The following is a 14403-nucleotide window of genomic DNA, read 5'->3' as shown; positions in this document are numbered from 1 at the left end:
GGGCTCGGGCGGGGGCCCGGGCGTGAGGGGGCTCGGGCGGGCGGCCTGAGCCGGGGGGCCGGCGCCGGGTCTGGCAGCCCCGCTCCGGGAGGCGCCGCAGCTCGGCGGGGAGCGCCGGGAAGGGGAAGGAGACCCCGGCAAGGAAAAAGGAGTCCTGGCAGTACCTTCTTCTCAAGTGCTCCCAGGTGTCGCACGGCAGCGGGGGCCACAGAGCTGGCCGCGAAAGGGGTGCAGGTGCCTCCGGTTGGATTTCGGGAGTCCGGAGTGTCTTAAGTCTTTGCAGTAAAGACCAGATAATTTGCTCTGGAAGTGCAGTGAGCGGTGGCTTCTCTGACGGCGAATGCAGAGCGCGGTGCAGAAGTTGTTCTGCCGAGCTGGCAGCCCTGGGGCAGTCTGGCTGCCTGCGGGCACGCTGAGTGCGGGGCTCGCACTGCTGGCCCGGGGCTCCAGCCCGAGCGTGGTGCAGCTCCCTGCTGATTGCTGGAATGTGTGTTTTTTTAAATTGAATCTTACTTTATGTATTTGATTTTACATTAATTTTTACAGTTGAAGGGTTGTTGCACTCTTCCAAAAAGCATCATTTTAATTATCTAAAAAATAGTTGGACTGTCTTCTTTTGAGAGTATTAATTATCATTTGTTATTTTTCACTAAATATATGTGGTCTTGAATAATAACATTATTACATCTATTTTATTTTTTTTTCTGAAGTGTTTCAAATCTCCAGTTGAGAAAGTAAAGCCCAGTCTTGCTAACACTTTTCACATGCTTTCCATTAAGCATGAGGCTGTAATCACTCTGATACGTATTTTTTTCTACGTTTCACATCAAGCTGTGATGCCTAATTTTTTTTTTTTCCTTTCCTCATTATCTTGAATGAAATCTCATCCTCACTGCAGTCATCCTGAACTTCTGTCACTGGCTTCAGTGAGACTGCTTATAAAGGTGTTATTCCTGGTGTTCTCTCAGCACTCACTGAGGCTCTAAATAAAAACCAAGGCATTGGTTATTTCAGTGTCAGAACAGCTTTTAAGAGAGCAAATTAAAAGCAGATGGCAGAACTGCTCAGGAGCCCCAAAGGCTGTAAAGACTTACTACAAACTAGTTCAGTTTGAGAGCTCCAAGTTGTGCATGAAAGAATAAGGGGATAAAATGGAGTTTGAATTTTGTGTATTCCTGTTCAGTTTTATCTAGGTATGAAAACCAGATCACTATTTTGTCAGACTACTTAGAAGAATTTCCAGAAACTGATGAGCCAGTGTGGATTTTAGGAAGGCAACACCACCTAAACACAGGTATCTTTAGAATTAAATTATCTGTAACGTCTGTAGAATATTCATAGATTCACATGCAGCAACAGCTCCTGGTTTCCTTTTGTTCCCTAAATGTCTCATGAGGGAAGTTTGTTCTTCATCAGTGAGAGACCTGGTGTAAGCAGTGGAATTCCTCCTGTACAGAAACAAAATGTACTTCCACAAAAATGTGCATTCACTCTAATTCATGCAATATGATCACAATCATAGCAGAGGCTGTCAGATGTGAGCTTTGTGAGCCTCATCACTTCACAACATCAGGGCCTCAGAAATAAATATATAAATCACTTCTGGGAAATGTTCAGCATTACTGATGTCATTTTCCTATGAGGGGTGCTGTCCACAGCCTCTTACTTGCAACTAAAATGATATTTCAAATAACAATGATAAGTCTATGGCACATACTGCATTTTAGTGAAGATAAATACATGGCCTAAAAGTTAGAGCAGAGTAATGTGTTCATATAAAAATAAGACTTCAGCAATGAGTTTTGCTCCCTGGGGAGAAGACAGGGCCATCCTCCTGGGTTACATGTGGAAGGCAGTGGCCACCAGTGCAGGCATGGTGCTCAGGAGAGCCCAGGGTGCTGCATGCAGCTGTGATCAGCTGGAGAATCCTTTGGAAAAGCCAGCCAGTCTGGGCCACAGCTAAGGGAAAATGCAGCAAATAGGATTCTTAAGCATTCATCAGAGCCTTTGCAGAATTCTGTAAGTGCATGTGTTTAAACAAAAAAGAAAAACGAGAGGTTTAATTCAATTTAACATCATTAACGTTTTCTTAAAATTACTTGCTGTTGGGTTTGGAGGTAATGTATCATTCCGTGTTGATTTGCACGTAGAACTTAACCTGCTTTACCAGCTCTTTCCTGAGGATGTAGTTCTCCAGAGTTGTTTTATTCAGGCTGGGCATAGTCATTCCAAGCACCTTGTAAAACTTCATTGGCTAATAATTATTTCATCCTTAATAAGTTAACTTTAATTAGCAGTCAGCAAGAGCTCTCTGTGTTTAAGCTGCTATAAAATGTTTCAAGTATTAAGGGTCTTGTACATAAAAGCTATAGGAGCCTTCCGTGCACTCTGTATATTGACTGTACAGGGATAATTTTAATCTTTCATTTTTAAGTCTGTTTTAATAATTTATTTCCTCTTAAAATTATTCCAGACAAATCTAAGTTATTGTTGGATATAAGTGCTCGTCTCTGGTTTACGTATAGAAGAAAGTTTTCACCTATTGGTGAGTATGCAGCATTCCAACAGCCTGGTTATGGATTAGCAGGATTAGTGATGATGTTGGGGACTGAAAAGTTATTTTTACAGTTCTAGAACATTTTGATCATAATTCAACTGTATGTACAAACAAAAGATTAAAGTATTAAAAGCAGCGTTTGCTTGTACCTGCATATAGTGAGGTCTTCATGTTTGTGGGGCAAGCAGTGAAGTGACACTGTGGGGAGAAGGAGCTGGCTCAGTGCCCGTGAGCTGTGGGACAGCTGCTGGAGCTTTGACTGTGAGTTCTGTCAGAGGCTGGCTCTGTGTGGAGCCGTGCTGATGTGAGCACCTCTGCTCCCAGGAGGCACCGGCCCCTCGTCTGACGCGGGCTGGGGATGCATGCTGAGGTGTGGGCAGATGATGCTGGCCCAGGCACTGATCTGCAGACATTTAGGAAGAGGTGAGTACCGTGGCTGAGGTAACTTTTGTGTTACTTGGAGGCTGTTTCGTTTTTGTTGTCATTTTCCATAAAAGCGTAAAACCTAAATTTATTGATGAAACTTTCTGTGGTACCCTGATAAAGTTATTAGTGAACTATTCTTGTCTGATGGGGCAAAATCATGTCATCCTTCAGCAGAGAAACAAAAACAGAGGAAGGACAAATAGGGAATCCCACTGTTGTTATTTTATAAATCTTTTTGAGGAATACCCAAGTTGAAGCCAAGGGAAAACTTGCTACCACGGGTCTGAGTTCTTCCCCTCTTTTCATTACATAGCCATAAAAATGCTAGCCCAGGGTGACTGTGTCAGTAGTGACAGAGTGATAGACGCCACACAAAGTGCTTCACAAACCACTCACCCATCATCAGCCTGAGTCCAAACCCACAGCAGACCCCACTGGTGCCTGCTTTACTCTGTGCTAACACCCCCTGTCCCACGGGTGAGTGTCGTAGGTCTGCCCTGTGTGTCCCTCTTCTGTCACACACCTTGCTGTGCCTGGGTCTGTGATCCTTATGCTCTTCTGTCACGGTTTCTATGGCAGCATGATTTGTGGATTTACCACTTTAATAACTGAATACACAAAATGGGATTGCAAAGATTTAACTGAAAGAGTAGGCAAACAAACATATTTGCTGAGGAAAACTAGAACTTGAACTTGCAGTATGGATCAAAATAGCATCAGCCCTGTGTATACGTCTCTCTATTAGTAAATATGAGGTAACTACCTTATGTTAGAAGCAGAAGCTCGTGTGGCAAAGCCATGGTTTGGATTTTGCTTTGTGAGTCTTATTATCCTACAAATGTTTGCAAATTTAATAAAGTCCAAACAGAACAGATAGTTTTAAAAAGTCTTGGAAAGCTCACATAGAGCAATAGCTATCAATTCTCAGCAGTGATCACTCAGGATACACTTGCAGTTGGCAATGTTATTTTAGTTTCCCAATTCTCACACAATAGCATGTGAGATGAAGGACAGCTTGATAATAAATGACAAGGTGTGACTTCTAGGATCTCTAAATAAAATGGAAATATTAGAGATGGATCATCTCTTAAGATCTCATTGTATGGCTTTCTGCCATCTAGAAATCTGATCAGTACAATGAAAACATTATTTTTAAATCTGTATAACTTTTTTCCTGAAAGATTGGCAATGGGAAAAACACAAAAAACAACCAGAAGAATATCATAGAATCTTACGGTGTTTTCTGGATAGAAAAGACTGCTGTTATTCCATCCACCAAATGGGTAAGAACACACATCAACTTTTGTCTGCTGAAATTCCTACAGTGTTGAAACTTTCTCTTTGAAGTAAGTTAATGAAACATTTTTAAAAGGTGATTATGAAGACAATGTATATTTTTATATATAAATAAAAATGTATGCAAGTGGGCATGAAGTATAATAATTCAGAAATATTATTCACTAAGACCTAAATAAATCTGTATTCTAGAATCTAGCTCTTGATCAAGTGTGCAGGTTTGATAGTGTTAAAATAGACAGTCATAAAAGTTATTGCTGTAATTTGCAAGTAAGGACATATTTGTAGTTGTCATTACAGTTTAGGAACTTCTAAGGGAGCTAGCAGCCATTGAGTTTTGAAAAGAGACTAGATTGAGAAAAATAATTGTTGCTAAATACAGCTTGCACTTGCTCTAGAGTGTTTGTCAAGCTATTAGTAGGCCATGCTGTGTGACACAGACTGTGACCAGCCTCTCTGTGCTCTTTTCCTGTGTGTGTTCCCTTTCAAAAACAGCGCAGATGGGTGTTGGAGAGGGGAAGTCCATTGGAGAGTGGTTTGGACCAAATACAGTTGCTCAAGTACTGAAGTAAGTCATGGCAGGGGCTCCCTCGGGACGTGCTCCGGGGGTGCCGAGCTCGGAGAGCGCGCACGGCTGCCCGAGCCTGCTGCAGGAAACGTGGAAGCTCCTCCTGCTCTGGAAGCCTCTCTAGAGCTGACTTTGCTGAGGGATAGGGGAATGTCCCAGATTTCAGGTGGAGGCTGGACTGCAGCTCCTGGGTGCCATTTGCTGCAGCCCTGGCACAGACATGTTCTGGAGAGAGAAAGGAGCTAAAGGATGTTCTGGCCTCCAGCTCCTTTCCCTCACAAATTCTACATGACTCACATACCAGTTTTTCAGGCTTATTTGGGACAACCAACACTGCCTGTGCAGCCTAAGAGCTCCCTTCCCCAGAGTTCTGGATGTCACACAAAGTGGGCAGAAACCTGTGTGTTATTATGCCACCCTCCTAACTTTTGGGTGCCAAAATCTTGAGCTGCTCTGGCTTTTAACAACCTGAAATGGTTCCACTGACTTTGTGGAACTTTTTAAGCACAGAGTAATGTGGAAGAACTGGCATAGGAACTTTTTTCCTTCTCTACATGTTAGGCACCATTCCCACAGCGGAATCTGTCAATTGCAATAAAAAATAATAAACCTAATTGTATGGTTGAGCTGTTACTCTCCCTGCATTTGGCAAAAGGACAAAACAGTTTTCACATGGTATAGTGTGTGTGCTTTTCCTGGAATCACTCATTATTATTTTTTCTAAATATGTTAAACACTGAAACTTATCTTTTTATTACATGGAGACTTACAAAAACGAACAATTTTTTTTTTCCAAATAAATTACTTTTTTACTCAAGAACCATTTAACTGTCCTAGTTAAAAGCTCTCCTCATGGTCCCAGTAAGCTTTTATTAATTATTGCCTCTGTGTTTTCTAGGAAGCTTGCTTTATTTGATGAATGGAATTCGTTAGCAGTTTATGTATCTATGGACAATACAGTGGTCATCGAAGACATCAGTAAGTGAAACAGGAGTTTTTGCAGGACTGCTGTAGTGTCTCAGCAGATACCAAAGAGTGCTCAAGCTCATGGCAAATTTAATTGTTTGGACAAACTACTGCTGGGAGCATTAGGGTAGTGGTTGGATTTGATGATGTTAAGGTCTTTTCTGGCATGAATGATTTGATGATTCTGAATATTTGCTTGGGGAAAGTTCTTAATTTGAATTCACTCTCCTGAATGTATCTAAGTATGAACAAAGTCTTGGCACCATCTCTATTTGTTCCCAGGGTAAGAAAAGGAATAAAGGAAATGGATACTCAGGTTTGAGGTTTCCAAAAGGAAAGTTAGCACAGAACAGTGAGGCATTTTTGGTGACCAACTCACATACCATGTGGATGAGAAGGTGGAGTTTGGTCTGTGCTCCTTAACTCCTACTCCAGCAATGGAATGAAGTTGCAGTATGTAAAAATACAGAGAATTGCTTGTAATATAAAGTTTGCCAGAAATTTGCTTTTGTCAGGCAAAAGGGAAATGAAGGGCGGATCCTTCAAAAACGTGTGGCTCATTTTCAACTTAAAACTGTTGAAAATACAAGTGGTATTTAGCCACAGCCTGGTTCTACTTTAGTCTCTACTTCTGCTTACTTTATGTCTACATCACTGGAAGGGAAGAGTTCCCTGAAGAGTTTCTAATGCTTCTTCCCTGCTATATCATCTTCCAGGCAAAGCTTGACAGCATTAATACTGGAAGTAGTAAATGTAACTTCAGTCTTAAACATTCATCCCCTCATTTTTCTCATGTCTCACTAAAGTGCCACCACATACTCTGACTGCCAGAATTACTTCTACTAAACAGGATTTCCACCCCCTGCTCCTTTTGTCTTAAAACAGGAGCTTTAAAAGCTGTCTGGAAAAGTAATTTAATTCATGATTGAAAGATGTGCTGTGTGTTCCTGTGTGCATTCACTGATGTCTCTTGTCATTCCCCCAGAGAAGATGTGCTGGTCCCCTGCCCAGAGCAGCAGCGTTGCCCACAGCAGTGCCCATTTGCACAGAAGTGCTCTTGGCCAAAACAAGAACACAGCAGGACTGTGCCCAGGCTGGAAGCCCCTCTTGCTCATTATCCCTCTCCGCCTAGGGATTAATCACATCAACCCAGTGTATATTGATGCGTTTAAAGTAAGGCATTCTTCAGTGACTTGTGTATGTGAAAAAGTTCAGCTATCTGGTATATCAATAAACAAATCAATTTAATTTTTCTCTCTTTGGACTCCTAGGAATGCTTTAAGATGCCACAGTCTTTGGGAGCGTTAGGAGGGAAACCCAATAATGCCTATTATTTTATAGGATTTTTAGGTAAGGAAGAAAGAAACTTACTCCAAATATCCATATGACTGAAAGGATTTTCTTTGGGAACGGGCAGTAAGCATTTTAAGCATGGGAATGGAGAAGAAGAAACAGACACTTCAGGAACAGTATGAGACCATCCTTGTAGGAACAGAAAATAAGCAGCAAAGCTTGATATAAAAATATGAAATTATATAAGCAAGAACAAGACACTAAGAAAAGTTGATAGCATTCAACAAGTGTCAGATGTCACTGCTGCTTAAATACTATATTTTCTCTAATCATTAATACTTTCTAGTGAAGAGTGTCTTGTTTTATTCTTTTGTTTTCTGGCTTTCTTAAATTATTGTCTCATATTTTTCAATTTTTTCTCAAAGCAGTATGTCTTCACCTTCTTCCATGTCTTTATTAATCAATGCAATAGTTGATCCTAGATTCAACCTTTGATATTTTGCCCTGGTTTGATTCGTAACTTCTTGGGTATTTTGTTCTTTCTTTTGTAAAACCTGAGCTGTTTTAGTCAGACTTATTTGTTCAATTTCTGGGTGAATGCCTAATGGGATTACAGATTGGATTTGTGGTCATCCTGTATCTTTGATCTGAGGAATGTTAGGGATTACTGCAGTTGAGATTTTAAAAAATGTACTGGACTTCATGTAGATAAAGGAAAGTATGTGACAAAGGTAGAAAAAAACATCCCAAAAAAATCTACCCTAAAAGGTAACAGTGGAAAATTACACTAAATGCCCTGTGGGATACTGTTGTGCCTGGCTTTCTAGTTTTCTTAAAGACTCCTAGCTAGAGAGTTGAGATACAGACTGTGCTGATAATCCAATTTATGTTTTACAAGTCTGCATGGAATAAGTGTTTATTTCTGCTTCTTGCTTGTTATCACCATATGGATTTTACCCCTGCAGGCAATGAGCTGATCTACCTGGACCCTCACACCACTCAGAGTTTTGTAGATTCAGAAGAAAATGGCACAGTCGATGACAAGAGCTTCCACTGCCAGCAAGCCCCACACAGAATGAAGATCATGAATTTGGACCCTTCAGTAGCTTTAGTAGGTGTTAGAAAATAATAAATGTGTGTACTTTGTTCAGAGCAATACCTCTGTGTATTGGTAAGGGCAGCAACACGTTTCCTTGATCACAGTCAAGATCACAGAGCACGCGTCTGCAGTCTAAAATTCAACACATAGTAGTTTACATATTAACTGCATAGGATACATTAATATTAGCTCAAGCAGGAGACCAATTGTTTGTATCCTGGGAGCCAATTAAGTTTTTTTTCCTGGGCAACATCAGCTTTTTCTAAGAAGTACTTTGAAAGTCAAAGCAAGGAACTGAATCAGGTTTCCTTATTTTATTCCATCACTATCATCTGTGCATTGGTTGCTCTCAAGAAGATACTTATCTGAGCTTGTTTTATTTAATCTACAAATCTTCAAGTGAAATTACTTTAGAAGTAATCCAGTACAGATCACAAGAATACTGTGGTAGTTGAAGAAATTCAGTCTGATCTTGTGCCAGGGTCCTTTGGTTGGGTTATGGGTGATTGTCACTTGAGATCTAACCCATACATAGATACCACAGCATCTTTGCTCATATTGTATTTAATATTACTGTGTGTATTCTTTCCTTAGGGCTTCTTTTGCAAAGAAGAATGTGATTTTGATAACTGGTGTAGTCTTGTACAAAAGGTAATACTCTATCTTTTGTTGCTCTGTATGAAATCATGGATACTGTTCTTTTTTTGGTTAATGGAAATACCCAGCCTGCAAGTGAAATGATCCCCAGTGAAGGTGGCACTAATGATCAGGGAGAGCTGACACTGCTGGTGGAGCTTGTTCAGCATTTTGCAACCCTGAGCCCTGGCAGTGGGAGAAGAAGTGCATGCACCCCCTTCCTGAGTTTGTGTTCCCTTAGCAGTACTGTGTCAGTGGCTCATACCCAAGTCATTTACTGAGAAACAGCAAGCAGTTGGAATATTGAGCAAGGAATGTGAATATAAAGTACCACCAACCAAAAACATTTATTTAAAAAAAGGCTACAGAAAGCAGTTTGCAAATAACTGAAGTAGAGGATATGATGGAGCTCACCTGATAGCAGTGAAATTTTGCTTCAATAACAACTTGTTTCTCCTGATCAAAACCTGTCTTCCAAAATCTGTTGGATTTTTTTGAGTAGATAGATCTGGTTTTTGTTCCCATTGATCAACAGAAAACTTGAACACAGAAAGGTCCAAGCAAGTAATTTACTTCTAAAAGGCAGAAAATATGTCCTTGGTATGTGTTTGCTCCATGTAAACAAAATTATAGATGTATAAAAGCTCATTATAATGCACTGATAACTTGTAGGAGTTTAAGAGATCCATTTTCCAGGTGTGTTTTCAAGTAGGACAATACTAGAGATGTGTGAAGCAGTGATTCATGAGGCAGGTACCTGACCTAACAGGAATTTACAGCCTTTGTTCTTTGATAGGTATACAGTACTAAAAATGTTTTTAATTAAGCAGGCAGTTTTCTGGTTTGTATTCTGTCCTCAGGAGATTCTAAAGCAGCAGAGCCTACGGATGTTTGAGCTGGTGCAGAAGCACCCACCCCACTGGCCTCCTTTCATACCTCCAACCAAGCCAGAAGTGACAACCACAGGAGCAGGTGTGGTACCACTGGAAGTGCTGCTGGGCAGCAGCGTGGGGCTCCTCAGCCAGGAGAACACCTGGGAACAACTGGGCTTTCCTGAGGACCAAGCCATCACTGCACCATTCAATGCCTTATTCTTACAGAGTATCAGCTATCCAAACAGGCCATGTCCAATTTATGTGTTAGCACAGTATATTTTTAAATCTTTGAAAATATTTCAGAGGCAGCATGTCAAAAGGATTGGGGCAGGGGGGGGTTGAGGGTTTTTTAGTAAACAAAATCAGACATGTCTTTACATTCTAAATTGTTTAATTTATTTTTCAGAACTCATTGAATCTACTGACAAGCTATTTGAATTGGAAGAAGAATTTGAAATCCTGACTGTATGAGGGAAACTGTGGTGACCCTTCTGAGTATTGAACATATTGCTAGTATTATTGCATTGACATAAATGACACAGCCATGTTAGCCCAAAAGTGCCTGAAATCATGGATAACAGAGCACAAACACCTGGTATCATCCAAAACTCCTACAGGGACAGTTCCTTCTGTCAAAGAGCTTCCCCAAATGGAAAGGCACTGAAAGATTTTATTATAAGACTCTGAAAGGGAACCTCTTTTTAATGTGTGTCTTTCTTGAAGACAAATGGACCTCTGAGATTAAGGCAAAAATAAGTCTGTCAGTGGGCTGTATGTTTGGAGAAAGGAATAACACAAAATGGGTATTTCTTGCTCTCGTGCAATGCAATAGTTTTATTCTTAAAGCAAGAGTCTTCAGTTAAGGAGGATGTGTACTTCTGTTCCTTCCTGTGGGCTGCGTCATAGAAAAAAATGCATTGTCTTGTTTAAAAGATCAGCTGGATCAGGAGAAAATTGTTTCCTTGTTAAATATTTTAACATGTATTTGAGCAACCACACTTTATGACAAAAATGTTTCTGTGAAAGGAACTATGTCTAACGTATCCATTTTGCAATAGCCTTCCTGTTTCTGGAAAACCTCAAGAGGAACAGGAGCCTCAAATAGTTGATACAGATCACAACCACTGTTATAGTTTGATATATTTCACCTTGACCTTAAAGTTCAATCATTAAAATTTAGGCTGACTTTCTTTCGGAGCTAAAGTGAGTCAAAGGTGGTTTAACTGTACCTTATTTATTTTAAAAAAGATTTACACAAGTATCTCTGTTACTGCACTTTATCTGTGCATCTAATAAATTTCTTAAGCTTTTCATAGGTTGTATGCTGCTATATTTTGTTAATTTGTTTGTGTGAACTAAATATAACCCAGGTTATTTTAAAACTTAATATATAGGCATATGCAAATTACTTAATTGTTGGGTTTTGACTTGTTGCCTTTTGAAATCTGTTTTGGTAAAAGTGCCTTAATTCTCCAGTTTTATCAGCAGAGCCGGTGCAGTTTTGTTTCTTTTTAGAAAGAGTATCTCTGTAGCAGCTATAAGAAAACCAGCTCAGAATAAAGGCAAAGATCTTTTAATTCATTCTACAGTTCCTTTTTGCTATCACAGTCCCCATTCTGATCACTTTGTCACGCTAGTGCAATGGATGTGAGTCACACACTTTCATCTTCAGTAATAAATGACCATGTAGAGAAATCCTGAATGCTGTCTCCTCTCACTTGGACTTCTGGATCAGGGCCAGTGTGATTTCCAAGAAAATAGTAATGACCTGGGCACAGTTCATTCATGTTTATTAGCCATGGTTTGGAAACTATACATGTAGGAAAAATATAATTTTCTTCCCCTCTCCATGGATTAGCTGCACAGGTTTAGGGATTTTTTTAAACTAAGTACTTCTTTTTCATTAATACATGAAGTTACTGTGCTTATGACATCAGTTGCAGCACTCTCCTCCCCACAGACAAAAAATTAAAATGAGCCTTTGTTCTGAAATGCTCAGTCTTGAGCAGTACCTGCTAAAAAATTAATTAAAAGACCCTCAGTGGAGTACCAGGTGCTTATTCCCCAAGCCACCCCTGGCCTCTTCAGAGAGGAGCCTGAGCCTTGCCGAGCTCTTGAAGGATTCTGGGTGGGGGTAAAGAGATGGAAAAGGGGCTGATGGCAGAACAGCTGGTGATTGGAACTCCTGCTCCGTGCACCTGACAGGGAGTGGCTGGTGGAACTGCATGGAAGCTTGGACAGGGACAGCAGTGGAGCTGGTTACTTCAGGAGAAGCAGCTCTCTAAAGGCAGAACTGCTTAAAATGCATGAAGTCCTGATCCTGGGGAATAAATTCATTGTGTTTGCCAAGTCCCTGCAGATAAAAGACCTGGCCAACCAGACTCTTTGTAGCACCACAGGAACCCAGTGGCTGAAAACTTCATCATACTAAGAAGTCAGTTATCTGTGATTTTTCAGAAGTCTTGAGCTTTGCTCTGTGCACACAAGTGTTTTAAAGTTTCATGTGCATAACCCAGGATGTAAATCCAACATGCTCTCTCTGTGCCAGGACAGCTAGGAACTAGACTGGATATCCTGCAGGAAAGGACTGCTGCTCAGGAGTGTTAAAATGCCTTAAAGATACTTGCAAAATACATCCAAAGCAGTTGCTGGTCTTTCACAATTAGGAATAAGAGAGATGAAAGACTACATTGTTTCTCAGCTTCCCTGTTCATCTCTAGTGTGGTTTAACTCCAGGACTTGGAGAGCTCCGACCTGCATCTGAAGATAATAATGTGTTTTGCAAGTAATACTTTCATATTTACTGATTATTATCTGCTTAAAATAATGTCTCAGTCGTGCATTAATAATGATTTTCTAAAAAATTTTGTCCTAAAGATTTTTAAGGCAAGGTGACAGTGTATTTGCAAGGCACTGCTTTGAAATGTCCTGAATGTCAATAGACAAGGATTTCACACGCTTCACTCCAGAGAGGTTAATGGTAATAACTTTAGTCCTACTGAATTAATTCATTATGGGTATAACCATACCTTTGTCATGGGTTTCCCCTAAAATATACAAGGAAAATCCAGTTAGTGGCACTTCTCTTTAATTACGCCCTGAAGGAAAGTTAATAGTGCATACAGTAGAGATACAAATTTTTTAAACTTACAGCAATGAAGCCCAGAGGAAGCAGTATACAACACATGGTGACTGCAGGAGTAAAAAATGTACATCCCATAGGTGCTTACTCCTGGATCTGCATAAGCTTGCATGCCATCTAGTAAAGGCTCTACTTTTCAAACACACACAGCTTGAAAAATAAGCTTGAAAATAAGTGTGCCACAGCTGCCTCAGGAAGGAAATTTATGTTCAGAGTAATAAAATGTTGGCTAATAAAGTATGGCTGCATATCAGTGGCTGCAAGGAGATAAGCACAGACCTTGAAGCCAACAGACCTGGAATATATTTCGATAGAAAGCAACGAAAAATGGTAGAGGTGTTTTGGATTTATTTTCACATGAAAAATTGCATTAAGGTCAGCTGTGGATAGCAGGCTGGATTAGAACTGGTTACCTGCCACTGGAGGAAAGAATGTTCCATCTGTGTAATAAGCAAAGCAAATCATTCATTTTTCAATTTTTCTGAGAAAATCCATTATCAACCATTAGTGCATAGTGTTTCCAAGTCACCCAGCATATCCTGATAAATTTTATCTAGTTCTGTGTTTCACAGAAGAATGAGTCTCCACTCCCTCACACTAGACCAAATACTGTTTGCAAAGGCACTAATTAAGCATAACTTTGGCAAAGTCTCTCTGGGTGACGACTGGATGTGCCTTGGACAGAGGAGTGGTACGAGGCGTCAGCTGCTCTTCAGTCTGAGTAAGGAACTCACTGAGACTTTCTGAGGTAGCCATAAAGGAGGGGGGAAAGATAAAAATCAAAGTAAAAATATAGCACCATGTTTCATTTAAAAAATGGCTTCAGAACACTGGTCTTTCCCTCCTCTGCGCACAAATTCCTGGACTTGAAACTTGATTTTTGTAGAGTTCTGGCTGTCTTGATTCACCCATCAAACACACACAAAAGAGGTTTGTGAATTTACCCTTCTCCAGTCAGTCATGCCTAATGTGGGGTAACAAAGACTGTTCCCATAACTGCACTTCTGTTACTACAAGTTCTTCATGCACACCTGGCAGCGGCTGACCCGAGTCCGAAGCTGCCCCGCTTTCAGAGTCTCTGAGGGAGGGGCGCTGACAAACTGCTGCTCCTGCTCCACCGTGGTCAGCCAGAAGCTGTACTTGTTGGCAAAGTAATGGCACGTTCCCCGAGCACCATTGCACTCGATGAACGGGGTGGCTCGGAAATCCTCCAGGCAGGAGCCCGGCGAGACGAGGGACTGGCCTCCACCTTCCGCCCCCGCCGCGGTGTGCTGAAATAAAGATGGCAAGGGGAGTGAGCTCAAAGGAAGAGATGGAGGTGAACAGGCAACCAAAATTATACCCTGGCTATGTCTCTTGAGTCAGGCCTAGAAGACAAAGAGCAAAGGAACATACTTTGGCTGAATATGCAGGCCTGGAATAACGGAAAACCAGGTTTTCACTTGAAAGTTGGGAAAATTTGGAAACAATAACGCTGACATCATGTTTTTCTAATAGTCTTACACTAATAAGCTCCTAGGAGAGTGCAACGGAAAACTTTTTCCA

At 40.8% G+C, this 14403-nt stretch overlaps 2 protein-coding genes across 3 annotated transcripts in view; one reads left to right on the top strand and one right to left on the bottom strand.

The window, feature by feature from the left end:
• The window catches only part of ATG4A (autophagy related 4A cysteine peptidase), an 11326-nt gene extending 297 nt beyond the window's left edge, over positions 1-11029 (top strand). For both annotated transcript variants that reach the window (XM_041396452.1, XM_041396453.1), the window contains exons 2-13: positions 1184-1294; positions 2474-2545; positions 2882-2980; positions 4165-4266; positions 4775-4847; positions 5746-5825; positions 6799-6986; positions 7085-7163; positions 8072-8217; positions 8800-8856; positions 9702-9813; positions 10123-11029. In XM_041396452.1, the coding sequence (XP_041252386.1) occupies positions 1184-1294; positions 2474-2545; positions 2882-2980; positions 4165-4266; positions 4775-4847; positions 5746-5825; positions 6799-6986; positions 7085-7163; positions 8072-8217; positions 8800-8856; positions 9702-9813; positions 10123-10187 (1184 nt within the window). In that variant the 3' untranslated portion in view covers positions 10188-11029. The remainder of the gene's footprint in view (positions 1-1183; positions 1295-2473; positions 2546-2881; positions 2981-4164; positions 4267-4774; positions 4848-5745; positions 5826-6798; positions 6987-7084; positions 7164-8071; positions 8218-8799; positions 8857-9701; positions 9814-10122) is intronic.
• A 1067-nt stretch (positions 11030-12096) lies between these two features.
• COL4A6 (collagen type IV alpha 6 chain) overlaps positions 12097-14403 on the bottom strand; it is a 109385-nt gene continuing 107078 nt past the window's right edge. The window contains exon 46 of the mRNA XM_041396640.1: positions 12097-14129. Coding sequence (XP_041252574.1) covers positions 13869-14129 — 261 coding nt within the window. The 3' untranslated portion in view covers positions 12097-13868. The remainder of the gene's footprint in view (positions 14130-14403) is intronic.

This window comes from Onychostruthus taczanowskii, unplaced genomic scaffold (genome assembly GCF_017590055.1).
Source record: "Onychostruthus taczanowskii isolate IOZ18803 unplaced genomic scaffold, ASM1759005v1 scaffold13, whole genome shotgun sequence".
NCBI lineage: Eukaryota > Metazoa > Chordata > Aves > Passeriformes > Passeridae > Onychostruthus > Onychostruthus taczanowskii.
Note: the sequence above shows the minus strand (reverse complement) of the source record. Positions and strands in the feature narration are given on the sequence as shown.